General features: G+C 43.2%; 1 protein-coding gene across 1 annotated transcript in view; it reads right to left on the bottom strand.

Moving 5' to 3' along the window:
* Positions 1–20,028, bottom strand: part of LOC118847934 (serine/threonine-protein kinase TNNI3K) — a 394,003-nt gene that overhangs the window by 47,968 nt on the left and 326,007 nt on the right. The window contains exons 22-23 of the mRNA XM_036756639.1: positions 18,745–18,804; positions 15,060–15,229 (exon numbers count right to left, since the gene is read on the bottom strand). Coding sequence (XP_036612534.1) covers positions 15,060–15,229; positions 18,745–18,804 — 230 coding nt within the window. The remainder of the gene's footprint in view (positions 1–15,059; positions 15,230–18,744; positions 18,805–20,028) is intronic.

A 20,028-nucleotide genomic window follows, 5' to 3' on the forward strand; every position in this document is an offset into this window, starting at 1 on the left:
AAAGATATTTAGCATGCACAGAATTTGCTTTGTGTGCCGGCACTTTGTAAATAGGACCTCTTTGATTATCCCAACAACCCTGTGAGGCAGGTACCACCACAAACCCCAATATTGCACCTAAGGACAATGAGGCAATGACTTGCCCAGAGTCAGACAACTAGGTCAGATTTGCACTCAGGTCTTCTGGGTTCCAGGCCCAAGGCTCTCTCCCTGCACCACCAGCTGCTGCCTTGATCCACCAGGATAGAGTAGAGAACTCAAAGCCAGGCTGACATGGGGTCAAAGTCCTGCTCTGACACATTCTGGCTTCGAGACCCTGGTCAAGTCTCCTAACTCCTCAGTGATCCAGGAGACCCTCTAAGACACTAAGCTGCATGGGTAGAGGGAGTTTCCTCACCGGACAATTATTTTTCCCAGTACAATCAAGGTTGGGTCTCTTTCCTTATTCTCCTCCAATCAATGGCTTTCCAAACTCAGCCCTCCTACTATTCCTGAGTACTGGGTGCTCTTGATACATCTCTTCCTCCTCACTGGGCTATGCCAGCTCCTATCATGTCTGTACTTGGGGGGAATATGTATGTGTCATGCTATGGACCTACTTCCTGTTCAACAATCTGTCCTCCCCCCATCTTGGTTGTTGAGTCTGCTGAGAAGCCATGTTTTGTTCCAGCCAGTACAGGTCCAGTGTACATTCATCATGTGTGCCTAGTATGTTGGTAACATTTATATACCCATTTCACAGAGATTTGGCTCGGATGCAATGATAGGGGATGCATGTGGAGAATTTGGAAGGTGCTAACAGCCTTGTTCTGCATGGCTCCATTGGGAAGAGCCCTTCAGCTTGGCTATCTCCAGCTTCAGAAGCTTAGATAGTTCACAGTTCTCTGTGTGATCTCAAACCAGCCTTTCTGATGTTCCTTAAAGGCACCACTCTCAGCTCCCAGCCAGGTGCTCTGTGCCTTGGGATGCACCCCGATCTTACTGTACCCCCCCCCCACCACTCAGCTCGAGCTGCCTTCTACCTTAAACTCTCCTGGATTCTCCCCCAACTGCTTGGCAGTGCTCTGTCCCCCACCAAAATTGCCATGGATTTATTTTCTGTGGTTTTTTTCGAAATATACATTTGTAGATATATTGCTTTTTTATGTCACTTAGATTTGCCCCTGTATCCCTCCTACTCCTATTTCTTCCACGTAGTTATCCCTTATAACAAAGAATTGCTCTATGTGTTTTGCATATATTTTAATACAAATTGTATTAGTGCAGATGGTTTTTGTGATCGAATACAAGCTTCTTGAAGGCAGGGACTGTATATTCTCAGCACGGAAAAATTTGAGTTTAAGCTCCAGCCTCTGACCTCTGACCAGGGTTGTATGGCCCTGGTCAATTTTCATAACCTCTTAGGGCTTTGGGCGATTCCCTAGCTGCCAGGGTGCTTGCCAGAGGGAATTTCCTCCCCCAGGAGTTCCCTATGTGAAGGGATCCCTATACCAATAGCCAACCACTTGACCAGCACCCTGGGCATATAAGAGCTGCCTGACAAATCTTGTTGCTTGGTGTACTGAGGTTTACTTCCTCACCCAACCACCCAAGAGCAGGTGGTGCACCCCTCCCAATCACTTGTTCCAGGTATAAAAAATTGCTAATTAAATCTCAGCTGTTGTTAATTTGTTGTGTGTGATTTTTTTAAAAAAAGGTGTTGGGGGTGGGGAGCAGAATAGGCGGCCTTAAAAAACGAGTAAGGCAAGAAAAATGTTCTCTCCATGTCCTTGCAATCCAGAAGATGACACAGAATAGACACCAAGGCCCCAAACACCATGACCTCCCTTACACAGTGGCTCAGTACAAATTGTATCCATAAGCCTGGAGGGGACAGGGATGAAGGTGGCTGCCATCCAGCTGTTAGTCTAGAAGACTGAGATGGACTGTTGTGTCAAAAATCTTTCTTCCTTCTCTTCCCTCCTCCCCCAACCCTCCCATCCATTTTTCTGCCTCCCCTGAGGATAAAACATGAGAAAATGACTTTCTTCTCCTGCCTGAGGGATTAAGAGTGCATACAAAGGAAAATTTCCTCCCAGCCAACAGTGTTAAACAATGGCATTGCTGAAGTTGGAGCTGTCCAAAAGTGCAATGGGCCTCTAGGGCACGGGGAGAGTTTCTCTTTATTCACAGGATCAGGAGATCAAAGGCCTGGGCTGGAAGCAACCTTGGGAGTCCAGTCTTTCTTCAATCAGGATTTATGAAGTGCTAACAGATGGGGGGGGGGGCGGTTCGGGGTGGGGGCGTGCCTTTAAGAAGTTTACATTCTACTTGTTTTCTGTCTTGTCCAACTCTTCCTGAGCCCATTTGGGGTTTCCTTGGCAAAGACACTGGAGTGGTTTGCCATTTCCTTCTCTAGATGAGGAAATAGAGGCAGAGTTAAATGACTTGCTCAGGGTGACACAGCTAGTAAGTTTTTGAGGCAGGATTTGAACTCAGGAAAAGGAGTCTTCCTGACTGCAGGCTTGGTGCTATATCTGCTGTGACACCTAACTACCTGCAATATATACCCAGAAGAGTAAGTGTGAATACATGCAAAATAAACACAGAGTAGCTTGTTTCAGGGAAGGAAGCAAACAGTCAAGTCCATGGTTTTTAGCCTGGAGTCCATGAATTTGTTTTTAAAAGTATCTTGATAACTCTATTTCAGTGTAACTGGTGTCCTTTGTCATGGTATGTATTTTATTTTATGCATTTAAAAGTATTCTTCTGAGAAGGAAACCCTAGTCTTCACAAGAATGCCAAAGGACTGTGTGACATAAAAATGATTAAGAACTCCTGCCTGAGTTAGGGTGATCAGGAAAGGCCTAAAGGAGGAGGCAGTCCCCAAAATGGGCCTTGAAGGGAAATGGACTAAGAGACAACAATGAGTGGAGAGAGAGTGCCAGGAACGGGAAAATGCTTGTTCAGAACCATGGAGAGTTCTGTTGAGGGGAATGATAAGCCAAATGACTGGAATTATGAAGGAGACAGGAGCCTGAAAGGCGAGGTGGGAACACAGTGGTGGAGCGCTCTAAATGTCCAACAGAAGCCTTCCTATTTCTTCCTAGGAAGCCAGGGCAGATTCTTGAGCAAAGCAGGGCATGGTTTTTCTCTTTGCAGGAAGATTAGTTTGGTAGCTTGTGGAAGATGCATTGGAAAAGAGAAAGAATAGGTGCAGAGAAACAGCCCAGGAGGCCCTTTCAAGAGTCTGGTGAGAGCAAGAATTAGGATGGGGACCAGGAGTGGAGAGAAGAAGACCGATGTGAGAAGCATGGCAGAGGTAGCCTCAACAAGACTCAGCCCCTGACCAGCTGTCCCTGGAGGTCTCCTCACAGAGGAGAGATGATCCCTTGGTAAGGCTAGCTAGGGAATGTAAACACTCATTCTTTCCTTCACTGGAAGCCTTTAAAGACAGCTTACACTCTTTTTAAGGGAAAGGGAGGAGGGGGATTTGGTATGATAGATTCAATTCATTTCCAAAAACATTTCAATTGAAGACATTGAGGAAGTCAGGGAACAAGTGAAAGAATCACTCAATGGCCATTTATTAAGGGCCTAATATGTATCCAACTCTTGGGACTACAAAGGCAAAATAGAAACAGTCCTCGCTCTCAAGAAGCTTACATTCTGAGAGAGGAGACAATCGGCACAGATAGTTGCTCAGATGATATATACAAGGCAGGTACTGGATAACCTTGGAAGGTGTTATTTGAAGGGAACCATGGTCCCCTCCAGCAGGAGGATGGGAGGAGGAAGTGCATTTAGGAATGAGAGAAGGACAATGCAAAGTCAGAGATGGGAGATGGGAGATCAGAGATGGAGCTCTGTGCCTGCAGAATTGCCCTCTAAGGTTTTCAGGGCTTTTACCTCTCCGTAGTCTCATGAGGTAGGCATTTCCAATCTCCAGAGGAAGCAGAGAGGCTCAGGGAGGATGGCGATTTACAAAGGGTCACACAGATAATCAATGCCACAGCTAGAATTAGAAACCCTATCTTCTGACCCCAAGACCACTATTCTCTCTAGTCTCCCCCATAGAATCTGGCATAGGCCACTTCATTTGCTTAATTCACCTTTTACTTCATTTTAATTTATTTTGTGATAAAGAAAATCTCAGAAGCGAGTGAATAGTTCTCGAATCGAATTGAAAATTCTATTCAGACTAATACTATAACATATGGATTTGTGGTAACCTCTAAAAACTCTAAACTAGTTTTTCTTCTCCCAAGAAGCTATATTTAAATCACTTCCTCCAACATATGAACTGTATTTTCCTGAGACCTACTTGGAAGACAGGAGCTATTTTCTGCTGGAGCCTGAATCCATCATGAAGAAGGGAAGAAAGTGCCAGTCTCTCCATGACAGAGGCAAAGGTGGCTCCCCTTTGGGGCCAATAGAACCTCCTTGTTCACTTGCTCATTTTCTTGTGGGAAACTTGGGGGGAAGGCAGGTATGAGAAGTGAGAGAGGATCCTTCCACTTCAGAAGCCTGCAGTCAAGTTTGGGAGCTCGGATGTGGAGACGCGTGAACAATTAGACAGTAGCGCCTCAACAAGTGTGAGATCGTTTCCTTGCATCCACTAGTCCTGAGGGAATCCTGGAAAAACTGTGAGAATTGTAGGCAGGTTGAAGGGAACTGTTCATTAAATCTTTAACACAGAGGGTGTTAAACTCAATCCAGACTGTTAGGAGGGTGGGAGAATGCAAAGCATTCATTAATTTCCAAACTAGTTGTCATTTTCTAGTAAACATGGGCCGCTAAGCGTGGGCTCAGTGGCTCCCCCTACAGGCTCCTCTAGTTTAATTCCTTTCCTCACCACCCTGCCCCTTCCTCTCCCCCATATTCTCCCCTCCACTCTCCGCCTCTAAGATCCCCAACCTTTGCTTTACTGCAAATCATTTAAGTCTCATAGGATCATTGTTCAGAGCTGGAATAGATGCTGGAAATCATGCCATTGTGGACCCTCATTTTACAGTTGGGGCTCCATGGGGGTGACTTGGCCAAGGTCATACAGGTCATAGGTAGAGAATCAAGATGCAGACCCGGGTCCTTCAACTCAAAATCCACCACTCTTTGTGGTGCACCATCCGACATCAGCAACTGAGAAATGGTCCTATTTTTCTCTGCTCTTTTGGGTGAACAGTCCTACCTTCTCAGTTTTTCTTTTTTTTTTCTCTTATTTTCTTTCTTTTTATTTATTGAGGCAATCAGTGAAGTATGAGTGGATGAGGAGTCATAAGCACTGGGATTCTGTCCCTGACCCCTAAATATGAATAAACTAAAAGTTATTAACATCTTCTTAGCACTAGTCACTGTGGTAGGTGCTGGGGTGAGAATGAAAAAGGGAGGCATCCCAGCTCCTAAGAAGCTTAGAGGACTAGCCAAAGAGGGGGTGCAGTGGTTAGTTCATTGGATTTGGAGTGAGGAGTTCCAAACCTGCCTCAGACAATCACTGGTTGTTCTGACCCTAGGCAAGGCACACTCCCAGAGTCAGTTTCCTCAATCTGTAAGTTGAAGACAATAATAATCCCCAATTCCTCAAGGTCTTTGTGAGGATCAAATGAGATTACGTTTGTAAAACCTTAAAATTACTATATAAATATAAGCTATTCTTAATATTAAGTCACTTAACTTTTCTGAGATTCCAGTTCTTCATTTGTAACATAGGGAGAATAATATTTCAACTATCTACCTAACAGGGTGGTGGTTTGGGAAATGCTTTGTTAAATCTTAAAATGCTATAGAAAATTAACTATAATGACAAGATTGTCTTCCCTGCTCAAGCCTGGGTGAAGTCCTGCTTGGGAGCTTCTCACCTGTAGCTTATAGCAGATGAAGCTGGATTCCCCCGAAGTTCCTCTGATACTCCCTATAAAGTTTGCCCTCTTTTTTCCTTTGCTCTATTAGGAAGAAGAAAAGAGATATGATAGCTGTTAGAATGAAACAGGGTATTAGAGATCATCATGTCTACTGTTGTCAATTTATAGATAGGGAAACTGAGGCTGGGAGGTGTGAAATGGCCTCTTCAAAGTCACCAGAGTCTTAAGGGAAAGATGTGAGATTCAGGTTTGGATCCTCTGACTCATGGTCAAAGCTTCTTCTATACCTACCACAACTGCCCATATGGTATAGGGTCTAGATCTGTATTAATACTGATACCTATTTTTAGATATCAAATATCTAGATAGATATCAATATCAATACGAAGAACTATAGACAGATAGAAAGATAGAGATAAATGTAATTGGTTAGGGTTAGGGTTGTAATCTTTTAGATTTCCTTTTATGCATTTTCCAGCATAACTCTGCCAGGACAGCCCAAGGAGTCAATGTCTTTGTGTTCTGTACCCCAAGGGCACTGGAGACAGGCAAGAGTAGCATCACAGAGAAGGCAGAACCAACCTTACTGGTTTCAGTGGCAGGATTCTGTTTGATCTTTCCAGGTTTGGGAATGATAGTTGTGCTTGGCTCCCCTTGGTCCCACCACATTTGGAGGGCTGGGTTTGGGGCCCACCCTCTCAGGAAGGGCGAAGATAAACTTTGGAGCACCCAGAGGAGGGTAATCAGAATGGTGAAAGGATGTGAGACCTTGCCCTATGAGCAGCCTTTGAAGCTGGTGGGTATATTGACCCTCAAACGGATTAGATCTGGAGTGGGGGTGGGGAGAGCAACACAATACCTTCAAGTATGTGAAAGGTTGTCATATGAAAAGGATACTTTATGTTCCCCCCAGAGGGAAATGAGTGGAAGCTGCAGAGAGGCAGATTTTGATTTCATGCAAGGAAAAACTTTAGAGCTTCACCCAAATGGAATGGGCTGCCTACTGGGTTCGCCCTCACCAGAGGTCTTCAAGTGGCTAAGGATGTATGCTGTAGATGTGGATGGACAGGTGAAGTCCAGGGGTTCTTCGTGTGTGTGTGTGTGTGTGTGTGTGTGTGTGTGTGTGTGTGTGATGGACCCCTTGGGCAATCTGGTGAAGCCTAAGGACCTGGTGAACCACCTTTCAGAGCAATGATTTTAAATGCATAAAATAAAATAGGTAGGAAGAAAAGAAAACCAAAGTTAATGGAAATAAAGATGTATTTTTCCAAATCTAAGTTCATGGACTCCCTACAATCTAGAGGCAGCTCATAGGCTGCATACAGACAGACAGCCAATCAGTTAACCCCAGCTTAAGCTGGTCTAGATACCCTCTGAGTCCCTGCCAATTCTGAGAATCAGTGATTCTGTGAAACAAACCCAGGGATCAGAAACTCAGTGTTGCAAAAATGCCAGTTTGGTTTTAATCCCTAAGCCAGAGAAGTAAGAAATCTCCACGCCTGTACAACTCTGTTAATTAATGATCTCCCCACCTCCCTCTTCCATCATTCCCCATAAATATATGGCAGAACCTGCTCTGCCCTAACCTGCTCCTCCCCACAACAGCAGGTGCCTAGAACTCAACATGTCTCCCTTTCCTTGGTACCTCCCAGCTGGCCCTCCGCCCACTTGGAAATGATCAGCACATCCTATTTGTGGCCCTCCCCCACCCCACCCCCAAAGCTCATGGTGCCTGACTTTCTGGCATGCTTCTCCCTACACAATAGTTCTATTCCTGACAAAGTGTGTGTTAATTGATTTTTTTTTTAATTCAGGCCTTTTTCCTAAAAACATAAAAATGTGTTTGAGATACGCCAGCAGGCAAGCTTGCTATTTAAAGGAACCTTTTGGCAGAACCTTTTGTCGATGTGAATAATTACTCCCTAGTGTATCTGTTTGGAAAATTCTGATTTCCACAGGTCTGGTTTTCTTCTCCGAGATGGCTAAACAGTGTTCTATTCTCAGAACTTTACTCAACACAAACAAGAACAGTGGGGCCTTCCCATCCCCTGAAATTCAGTTTGGAAAAAAAAAAGTTAAGAAAAATTCAACCCAACTCCCATAAAATAACTCACAACCACTTACCCTTTGCATAGAAATGTGACAAATGATTGCACTGTTTGCAGGCTCCAGCTGCAGGGCTCCAGACCCCAGAGCTGGGTAGCTTACATTTGTAGGGTTTGTGGGACCTGGCTCCTTTCCATTTTTCATGGAGAGGCTGTTTGGCTAAAAAGCACACATTTGGATCTCTTTAACCATGTCCCTTTTAACACTCTACATCACCTACCCCATTTAATGTTTACAGTTTACTTCCCTCCACCTACTCCATGGTCCACTCCCCCTGGCTTTATGCCGCGCCCCCCACCCCGTCCCCAGCCTTCCACTGAGGTTATGGGATCACCTTCATTTATACTGTAGACACTGCATCTATCTCTTATGAATGGAGTTCTTTGCATATTGTCTCCCGTGGACTGGGAGCTCCTTCAGGGCAGAGATTGCGCTTTTGCCTTTTTTGGTATTCCCAGCCCTTAGCAGGGTGCCTGGCATGCATCAAGTGTTTCATAACTGGCTTTGAACTCACATTTTAGCACTTTTTGCAAAAGGCTTTACAGATGGCATCTTGTTTGATTGTCACCATAACCATGGGTGGTAGGGACCCAACTCAGAGATAAGGTAACTGAGGCTAAATGGTTAGGACAGTCCTACCTGTTAGGTAACCTACCATGGTCTCTTAGTTAATGAGTGACTGAGGCAAAATTCCAAACTCAAATCTGCCTCTACAGCCTTTCATCCTGTAAAGTAGGAAGGATGGTTCCTGTGCCTACTGCCTTCACACAGTTCCTATGAAATAGGACACTGTCTAGGAAAGGATTTACAGACTTTGCACTCTCTCTAATCAGATGGATGCCTTGGAGGCATTTTCATCCCAAGTCCAAAAGACAACTCATCGTCTTGACCTTCCCATTTGCTTCTGCTCCAATGTGTCCTTCTTTGTCTAAGGTACTGCCTCTCCTCTGCTCACTCAGCTTCATGACCTTGGGCATCATCGTGAGCCCCTTTCTCTTCCTCACCCCATGTGGCTGTGGCTGATTACTTGTCCAATCTCACCATCACTAAGTGGGCAGCACTTTTCACCTCCAACACATTCTTTCGGATTACACAGTCACCACCCTGTTTCATACCTATTCCCCTTTTTCCTGGACCAATGCAATAGACTCTGACTTAGTTTCCTTGCCTTAAGCCTCTATACACTCTAACCTATTCTTCACAAAGTTATTAAAATGACTTCTCTAAACTGCTGCTTTCACCACCTCACCACTTACTCAATAAAGTGCAGTAGCTCCCTAGCACTTACTGACTCTCAAAGCCTTTCACAACCCAGCCCGAGCCACACAGACCAGCATCTATCCGAGCTGGGAATCTTCCTCCTTCTCAGCACCCCAGCTTCTGTTTCTCTTTTTTTTGTTACACTGGCTGTGCCCATGTTCAGGATATGACTCCCTCCCCCCCCCACCTCCCCAAACCCTTCTTTCCGTCAAGGCACAGCTCATGTATCCCCTTCTACATGAAGCCTTGACTGATCTCGCCAGCTGCCTAAATCACCCTTTATTGGTTGTGTATATCCTGACATATGGATCGTTGGAATGGACCCTATTGGAGTGTAAATTCTCTGAGGGCAAGGATTGTTTCACTTTTGGTGCAGTGTCTGGAACATGTTAGGTAATTAATTGTTGATTAATTGACTCGTAATCTCCTCTTTCCAGTGATGCAGATGGCATTCCCCCCTCCAAGCCTTCTTGTCCCATATCATCTTACTTGGCCACAGATTTGCCCAGTGGGGTCATCTAGCCTTCTAGGGGTCTCTCTCAATTTCTCTGAAAAATTCAAGGTGATTATAGAAAGCATGAATTGTCCAGTAGGTGTCACATATTTTCACCATGTGGCTATCTGGTCTTGTTTTCTGTTCGTAACTTTCTTTGACAACATCTTCAACTTACCTTCTTCATCGTAATTCCTTATTTTTCATCATTTTGACCTGCCCACAGTCACTACCTGCCTCTCCCTTGCCCTTTGAACAATTATGGATTTCAATTCTTCATAGACTGCAGGGTTCTATGATTCCTAGCCACACCACACCACACCACCAGAAAAATATTGGCATTAAGGGAATGGGACTTTAAGGGAGACGCTTACAGTCATTAAAAGTATATTACACTTTTCCAAAGGCAAAAGAGGACTGTATTTCTTCTTCCTCTTGTTTGTTTCTAAGTTCAATTTGTGATCCATTTGAAGTTCTTGCTCAAGAGAAATGCATATATTAATGGATAAGTTATAAAGGTAATCCAACTGTAGCTAGTTGGGACAATAAACATTTTCCATCCACTTGGTGTTTCTTAGTGGATAGTTATGGAAAAATTATTCTGAATGAATATGAGTTTCACCCAGGACTTGATGAAATAAGGACACTGTTATACACAAACAGGAAAAACTAGCAAATGTCACTATTAATTAAAAACATCTCTCTGACTTGGAGTCTGAACTGATTCCCTCCTTGATAGTGGGAAACACCTTTAGGGAATATACTTCTACCTGCTCTGTGCCTTGCCTTATATCAGTAGCCATAGGCTCACTGAACAAGGTTGTCTCTGTTGTAGCAGCAGCAGCAGCATCTGCACAGTGTTTTACTGTTGGCCAACACTTAACGTAGTTGTTATCTCATTTGATCCTCAGAATAGTCCTAGGAGGTAGCTGCTGTCATGATCCCTTTTTAACAGATGAGGAAACTGAGGCTAAAAAAGTCAAGTCACTTGTATAAAATCATACAGCTAGTGTCAGAGGTCAGACTGTCATTCGAGTCTTCTTACTTCTTATCCGTTCTACCACACCCGACTGCCATATCTTGCAAAGAATTTTGTATAATTTTGACATTTTTCGTGAAAGTCACCTTATTGGTAACTTTAAGACATTTTTGTCTATAGAACCAAATGTCCTTTTTTCAATTATTAAGCAAAAGATAATATAAACCATGAATCTTGTACAGTAGATTCTCTCCACCTTTCAGTCAACTTTGTGAATGCTGTTCCACTGTGGAATAGTATTGATAAAAGCCAACTGTTCCCTCCTCACATGCCATACACACACATACAGACACACGCAGACACACACACACACACACACACACACACACACACACACACACACATATATTGGTGGTACAATGGATAGAGGGCTGGCTATGGAGGTAGGAGGCTCTAGTCCTGTCTCTGACACCTAATTGATTTGTGGCCCTCAGCAAGTCACCTTAGCTCAAAGGCTCCAGGAAACTCTTTAAGAGCATAAACTATAGGTGAGAGGTCCATCTCTGTCAAAGAAATCTCTAGGGGAGCCTCCCCCTTCCTGATGAAAAAAGACCATCAGCTTAATGATTTTGTTTGAATCCATGTCGTCTGGCATAGCTGTGGCTCCTCTGGCCTCTTTCTGGCTGAATCTTCTCGTGGCCACCCAACATCTTCACTTTCCCAAAGGGTGAGAAGTAAAACTGAGTACTCAGTCAGGCTAGAACTGGCATCTGAACCCTCCAAAAGGGGATATGAAGCCACGTGGTTGGAGAGAAAAGAACAAAGAATCTGGATTCAGAAGAGCCAAGTTCACACTCCTGGGCAGCTGGAAGCAGTGAAAAGAACTGAGTCTGGAATCAGGAAGACCTGAGTTCAGATACTACCTCATACTTCCCAGTTGTGAGACCCTGGGTAAGTCACTTAGCCTCTGCCCCTGAATCCCCATCTGCAAAATGGAGATCATAATAGCAGTTACTGTGAGGATCATATAAATTAGCCATCTGAGTGCTCGTAAAGTGTTATGTAAAGACTAGTTATTACTATTACTGCTGCTACTAGAATTCCTTTCCACATTTTCTACTTACTCCCCGGCTCTCAAGCACCTCTTATGGGAAATGACGATGCCAGAAAAGGTGACCACCAAGGTCGTCTCCCACTCTGAATCTGAGACCCTATAATCCTAAGCCTTCGATGCTCTTGGACTCTCAGTTCCCCTGTTGTCTGGAGGCTGCAGAAGTCGATCTCAAAGTCCTCAAAGACTAGAATGTCCCTAAACCACCTCTAGGCAGAAGCTGAGAGCACAGCACTCCTCAGCTTTGGAAGTGGAGGCAGATACCTTGGAGCAATGGGAGATGAGGTGGGGGAATGAGAAGGGAACCTTCACTGAAATCTGTAATTAATTGGGACGATGTTCTCCCTCCACATCCTCTCTCAAGACTGAAGGTTTACAACTGACTTTGGTTTTTAAAAATTGTAAACAATGTCCCACGGGCTTGTTATATATAGATGGTGGGAGATTCGAGTATTAGCTAAGAACACCTACCCTTTGAGAAAGGTCGACCTCTGCTTGTAAGCTCTTTAAATGGAAAGAAAGGAGAAAGTAGTTAAAGCTTGATTGTTAATTAAGTCCCGGTTTATTCTTTTCTTTTCCCTCAAGTAGGTCAGTTTGAGATGTAAATGTTGCATTTGAATATTTGAATGTGAAGGCTTTTTGTTGAAATTAACTTTTAAAAATCCATGAATATGGATCTGTGAAAACTAGATCATCTGAAATTGACCTGAAAATACGATAATCCACCATGAAAATCTCTCTATTTGGGGGCTTTCTGAGGCCAGTGGGGGCTTACTTTTGACAAGCTTTTTCTGTTTTGGACATGACACCTCTCACCCTCTCCCCCACTTCACCCTCTGCTCTTCTTCTCCCCTTTCTTATAATTAATTTTTTTTTCTACTACAAAGCATTATTTTTTTTTCTCTCTTGCTTTGAAAAGGAAAACAAAGCCTCATCACAAATACATATAGTCACACATAACAAATTTCCATGCTGGCCATATCCAGCGATGTATGCCTCACTGTGTCTTGAGTCCCTCATCCCTCTGGCAGGAGGTGAGCCACATTTATCATTATCAGTCCTCTGGAATTATGGCTGGCCATTGAATCGCTGAAGGTTTTTTTTCAAAATGGTTCCTTTTGTTGTTGTTAAAGTATAAACTATCTTTCAGGTTCTGCTCATTTCACTCTGCATCAGTTCATACAAGTATTTAGAGGTTTCTTGGAAACTATTCCCTTCCTCACTTCTCATAGATCAATAATATTCTATTACATTGAGCTACTATGAATTTGTTCACCTGGTCTCCAACTGATGGGCATTCCCTTAATGTCTTCATGCTGCTGCCCAAAGGCCTGCTATAAATAGTTTTGTACTTAGAGGTCCTTTTCCTATTTTTTGAGTTTGTTGGGGCAAGAGAATAGTTGTTGTATTGCTTGGTTAAAGGGCATGCACGGTTTAGTAACCTGCCGAGATCTCTTTCAGAAATATCTTGTCCTCTGCTTGTACAGCTAGGATAAGGAAAACCTGTGTGAGCCAAGTATGAAGACAGCCTTGCTTAATAACTCTTTCTGGTCCCCATCTCACTTCCTGCAATGACCTGAAGATGGTTGTACTCTAGGCCTGGTGACTCAAGACCTAGAGATGTCCTCCCACTTCTGGGGACTGGATCCTTCCACCCACTAAAATCTGCATCTAGCCCTTTGCCCTGGATTTCTCTTTCCTTTCCTCTGTTTCCCTCCTACCACCTTATTTTAGGCTTTGTCATAAAGGCTCATTGCTTTGCACATTCCCGCGTGATTCTTCTGTTAACCTCCCTCTGATTCTCTCAACTGCCATTGCTGATGGGAAGAGACTCAGAGTACACCAGCTCAGAAGCCACCTCTTCCAAGACTGCCAACTGCTTTTCTCAATCAGTAAACATTTCCCCAGACATGGTAGACCACACATTTGCTCTCTTAGACACACTTACGTGGCCCATTTTGCACAATGGCTTTTTACTTCACAACAGGGACTATCTTACCCAACCTCTGTATCTTTTCCAAGACCTAGCAAAGTGTTTTCTGTACAACAGGTGCCCAATAAATGTTTGACATGCAGAATCAAGTGATCCATGTTTGGCCTCTAAGAACCTTCTGTTTTTGTGTGTAAGGTTGGTTAACACAGAATGACAAGAACAAACAACACAAATGTACACAGCATGTCTGGCTTTTAGACAGTCAGCTACCATTCCTATATTTATGACACTGCATACATTAAAGGCTTAATGTATCACTTACATATCTTCATCTATAAATATTTTTGAAAACCCAGGAGCAACCTCACACCTACTGCTGTAAAATTGGCCCACTTTGTATACTTTGGGAGAATTCTGATAGTCCCTGAGGACAGTTTTCCTACCAGCTTTCAGAAGATAGAAATATCTTGCTGCTAACTGGTTATTAATGGGCGTGTATGTTCAAGGGGGAAAAGGGGGACCTTCCATTCTGATCCAATCCATCAAAGAGAAAGAAGCCTCATGGCATAACAGACAGACAAACAACCTCAAACTCACAAGGACCTGGGTTCAAATCCAGCCTCTGACATAGACTTGCTATGTGACCCTAAAACAGTCCCTTAACCTCTCAATGCATTGAAGATCAAAAGGTGCCAACCGACATCATTAGAAGAAATTTCCTCACCTGATAATATCAATGAAATCACAAGTCCAATACCTATTGATTCATCAAGCATTTTCAAACCACCATCTATGTATGCATCATTGGCCTAGTGATGGGGATATGAAAAGGGAATGATGAAAGAAAAAAATGTTTCTGCCCTCAAGGAACTTACTTTCATTTGGAGAGCACAACTTGTGAACAGGTTATTAAATCCAAGATAATTTGAGGAAAGAGAGCATATATGACCAGAGTGGGAACTAGGGTGGGACAACTGGGACTTTCTGAAATATAGACGTATGCATTATACCTAATTCTTCAACAACACAAAAACAAGTAAACAGCACTTTGGGAAGAATAATTAGTTATTATTGTATAACAAGGAGTATTATGACTAGATGGTCCTCTAATCAGAGGATCTCTTTTTCTGCTGCTTATATGTGTGTGTATATATATGTATAGACATATATACATATGTATATATATACACACACATATATATGTATATATATACACATATATATATATATATACATATATATATATATATATATATATATATATATATGTATTTACACATACACACATAGGTACACACACCCACTTCGGTTATCCTATGTGCCTGTGAGGTTCCACTTACCTCGGGGACCAGTACATGCAGGATCTGGCATTCAGGGCATACTCTAGTTCAAAACGGCTCCGGAGGGCAGCTACGTGACTCCTACTGGGGCCTCCCCAGCTCACCAGGCAATCAGAGGATGAGGAAGGAGACAGGGACCCACTGCTGTTACTTGATGCCGGAGACATCAGCTGCATAAAGAAAGGTTATTTTCAATCTTTGAACAAAGAAGACAGGCTTAAAGATACAGGGTAAGCAAAGGTGGTCTTGGTTTAATTCTCTAGACTGGGATTTCTTTCAGCTTAATTTCTGTTCACCCGGATTCTTCTCCGTGTTTTCTTTCATCTTCCCTCACTTAGAGAAGCCTGATTCCATTCATTTTTTAGACGTGGGCTCTTCCAGAGTCAGTCTCCTCAAATGCAACGTTCAGAAATCAAGCTTCCAAAATGAGTGAGTGAGGGGATGCTTCTGTAGGAGCTGAAAAAATGGGGGCCAAGCCATTTCTGTGGTTTCAGCTCCGTTTTCCCCTCTGTCGATGAGGATAGTGCTCCTCTTTCTCCACTATCCTTACAGTGCTGTTGTGAAAATTCAATCGCACAGTGAATGCAAAAGCCTTAAGAGCTCAGAAGGTCTACATAAATATTATTTGATCATTGCATACACTTTCACTTTACTGAAAAAAAAAGTTGTTGCCAAACTCCATTAAAAAGGAAGTTTTCCTAGTGAGTTTCTAGAGAGGGTTTGGTTTACAAAGCCTGGATTATCTCTTAGTTTTACAAAAAGTGGATTATCTTAATCTCTTGATTCTCCCTTCTCCATAAAATATTATTTATCCGTTCACAGGTTGCATCTTCTCAAGACTCCAGGTAGAGTATAAGCTCCATGAGGGCAGTGATCCCCCACTCCATTTGTCTGTATCCTCAATGTAGCTCAGTTCTAGAGAGCTAGGAGGCGTGCGACGTGCACCACTTTGGGGTTAGAAAGAGCTGGGTTTGAATCCTGCTTCAGGCACTTACTAGCCGGGTGATTTTTGGGGAATTATTTAACTTCATTTTGCCTCAGTTTCTTCATCTGTCAAATGGAGATAATAATGAAGGCACTTACTCCACAGGATTGTTGTTAGGACCAAATAAGAATATAAAGCTCTTTGTCAACCTTAATGTATTATGTAAATGGGCACTGGACTTATTGTATAGTACATGATTAAGAAGTCTTATCGGATTGCATTGGCTCTTTGACACAATTCAGTTCAAAAGACAACTTCATTCAGTGTCCAGCCACTGCTAGACTTGGGGATGTAATTCTCTCCAAGGACTCATTCGTTGTATAAAGTATGGAGTGCTCATATGTCTTGCAAGCAGAGGCTCATGGAGACTCAGCAGGTTTTCTAGTGGGGAAGCCGTTGGACTGGGATTTCACCTAGCATTGACCTGAACAGCTCCTGAGTGTCTTTTCAATCCACCAGTTCCATGATTCTGTGCCAAGATTGGAGCCTCCCCAGGGCAGGATTATAGGACCTACTAAAATAAGTATTTAGATAGGAAAAGCTGCTGGTGGGGAAGATGAGGATGGAGGAAAAAGGAGCCGTGTGGAAAAAAGGCATGTTTCTCTAGTACCCACTGTGTCTTCCCAGTTCTAACGTGCAACAGCTGTGGCTAGCACGAGCCCCCCGCCCGACTGGGCTGCCCAAGTGTTTTTGCACATTTGCACATTTGAATTTTGTGTGATATGCAGAAGAGGTATCAGTTGGATAGGCACCTTCCCAAGCAATAGAAACAAACAAATAGACAGCCAGGCTCAGCCAAGATCCTTCCTGCTGCTCAAGCTTCCCAATTCAGACACTATCCCTTCAGCAAATTACCACCATTTCCCCCATTCAACTTCCTTTCAGTCAGACATAAGCCAAGTCATCAATTGGTCTTAATCATGGGACAAGTTCTGCTCTTTGGGGGCCCTGGGGAAGTCTCAGCAGAGACAGCTTCAGAGTCCTTTCTATTATCCATGGAATCTCAGAAGGGGCCATTTGCTGGTCCAAACTGGACCTGGGCAAGAATCCTCTTTACAACATTCCAGTCGAGTGGTCATCTGGCTTCTGCTGGAAGACTTCCAATAAGGGAGGGATCCTCAATCCACTCTGGATAGCTACAATGGATGGGAAGGTTTTTCCTGACTCTTGCCTAAATTGTCTTATTTGTAACCTCCATTGATTGCCCCTAAATGCTATCCTCCGGGGCCCAACTGGAGGAAAGGAGAAAGTCTCTTCCCCTTCCATATTACAGCCGTCAATATAATTGAAGACATAACATCTAAAATATTACCAGTTCCTTCTACTCATCCTTGCATAGCAGGAATGTGAACCTAAAGCCTTGGTGTGTTGGATAGGGCTCAGGGCTTGTAGTAAGATAGACTTGGGTTCAAGTCCCTGATTTGGGTTCAAGTCATGTCCTGGCTGCATCACACTGGGCAAAACCCTTAGCCCCTTTTTTGCCTTAGTTTCTTCATCTGTAAAATTAAAGTGTTTGACTTCTAAGGACCTTTCTCTCTCTAAATCTAGGGTCCTATGACTCCTACATTTTCAAAATCATCTTCGGCTTTAAGTATCTGCTTAAGGTTATCACAAAGTTGAAAAAAACAAAAAACTTCAATTCCCGCCCCCCCCCCCCCCAAAACACACACAAGTTGGAGAGAGCCTGGAGCTCTATTCAGAGCAGAAAACACTGCTTGGATGGAGTCCTTCCCAGCCCCACTCCTCCTCAGCTGCCCAGCCCTAGGTTTGTGGGGATTTTTTATTTGTGTGTCTCTTCTTCCCCTCCTCTATGTGACTATGCAAGATGGAGCCTGAGTAGCTCCCTGTCATTTCCTTCTTCTTATAGAGTCATCTCTACAAATAGGAGCAAAAGAGGAAGGAGGGGACATTGCATTTGGCAAAAGGGTTTGTATGGATCGGCGCTTGTACTTGTCTCTGCCCGTTTCAGAATCCCGTCTTTTGGCCTGGCCGGCGCTGGGAAAGTGAAATAGAAAACTGAAGTAATTATCCAGAAAATTCAGGATAGCAACTCTCTGCTATGAAGGAGGGGAAAACAAAGTCTGTTAGCTTAATGACAGGGTTTATACCTTTACGTGATATCTGTGCACAGGGGGCAAGTGTGCAAATCACATTTGTGTAAATCAGACCATATTTCCCCAGTGAATCCAGCTGTCATTTGGAATGACTTCATTGTCATTTCCAACTGGATCTTCAATTGTCAGAGGCTCTTGTGATCAAGCCTTACACTTATCATGAGACTGATCTGAAAGAAAATATATTTGTACATGCATCCATAGAAAGATGATCCATATGTGCATTTAAAATAGGCATAATGACTCCTTCTATTTATCTTTTTTGTAAATTCAGATTTCCACCTATCAGCTTTACTGAAACAGGTCACGCCTGTATTTGCTGGGTTGTTTTTGTCTGGAGAGTCTAGATTCCCTGGGTTCTCTGTTTATAATTTATTTTATTGTGCCATGGTGGCACTATCAGCACATGTCTTTTGGGGGCAGCCTCTTTGGAGGGCACTGTATGAATTTTCAAAAAGAACAACAAAGCCTGAAATCCAGGCCAAGCTTTCTCTTACTAAGTACCACCTACCTGAGAGGCTCAGGGGTGCCCCTGAATATGTAGGCCATTGTTCACTGTTAATTCTGGGTACCCAGACACACTCACCTCGATGTTGCAAAGGCATTCTTCCAGTTTTGTCACAACTTCAGAAAATTCTGGTCTTCCCTGTAAATAGAGAAAGAAGAACTTTTTTTCTTCTCTGGCAAGAATAAAAGGGCAGCAACTGTCTTTGGGTTTTAAAATGTGGATATTTGCATTTGCAAAGAGTAAGAGATTAACAATAAAGTATATTTTATTAAAAAAATACTCTTGTATTGAAGTGTTAATTGAATGTTCATTTGCTGTTCATGGTCCAATGTTGAGTCTCTCCCTGATAAGAGTTTTAAGTCAGGATTCTCAACTGCATTCAGATAATGAAGCTGAGAAAAGCTTTAATTAGCTTTGCATGTTTTCAAATGGCAGCTTTTCCTCCTTGAAATGAAAGACTGGAAATGAAAATGGGGAAAAAAAAAGGTATTAACTCCCTCCATGCCCAATGACCCACCAACCCGTGGGCCTTGTGACTGTGTTTGGCTGCTCTGCTCTCATCTCCTAAAATGCTTTTGAAAACATCACCTTGGACTTGAAGTCCTGAGGGGGACGGAAGGTTTCAGACATTCAGCCCTGTTGTCAGGAGCTCTGGTGTTCCCTATAGACTTTAGGGTTGACTTCCTGTACTGCTCTTAGCAAAATGAGGCAGAAGCCCAAACCCAAATAGTTAGGGTTTTTACGGGGGGGAGGGAGGGGAGTTTGGGTCAAGCTTGTTAAGAAGTTAGGTAAATGAAATGTATCCGGTGTCTTAGAGGATCGATCATGAAACACGCTGCCCTCCTCTCTTTAGAGAGTGGTTGACTATAGATGAAGAATTCTTGTATACTGTCAGATGAAGTTGCTGTTTGGATCAATTTTGCTTAACTGTTTTTCTTTGTTTTAAGGGGAGGATTATGTTTGGGGCATAATGGGATACAATTGTAGCATAATAGACAACACAAGGCATCAGCAAAGCTTTTTAGCAAGGCTATACTCAGAGATTTAAATGTAAGACTGGAGTCTCTACAGAGGTACTTACGGATGTGTCTGAGTTTGTAGTCTTAATTTGATAAGATGTGTTGTGTGTGGCAGAAATCGGGGTAAAAGGGGTAGAGTGGTGGACCCAGAGACAGGAAGACCTGGGTTTGAATCCCACCTCAGAAACTTACTGCCTCTGTGACCTTGGGAAAGTCAATTAAGTCTTCTGCACTGCTATTTCCTTGCTGGCTTTAAAAAAAAAAAAAGATGCATTTTACTAGAGGGCCTAATTCTATCTAATCCTAAAGACAAGGAACAGGGTTCCCATAATCATTATCTATC

The sequence above is a fragment of the Trichosurus vulpecula genome, chromosome 4, assembly GCF_011100635.1.
Source record: "Trichosurus vulpecula isolate mTriVul1 chromosome 4, mTriVul1.pri, whole genome shotgun sequence".
In the NCBI taxonomy this organism is placed as follows: Eukaryota; Metazoa; Chordata; class Mammalia; order Diprotodontia; family Phalangeridae; genus Trichosurus; species Trichosurus vulpecula.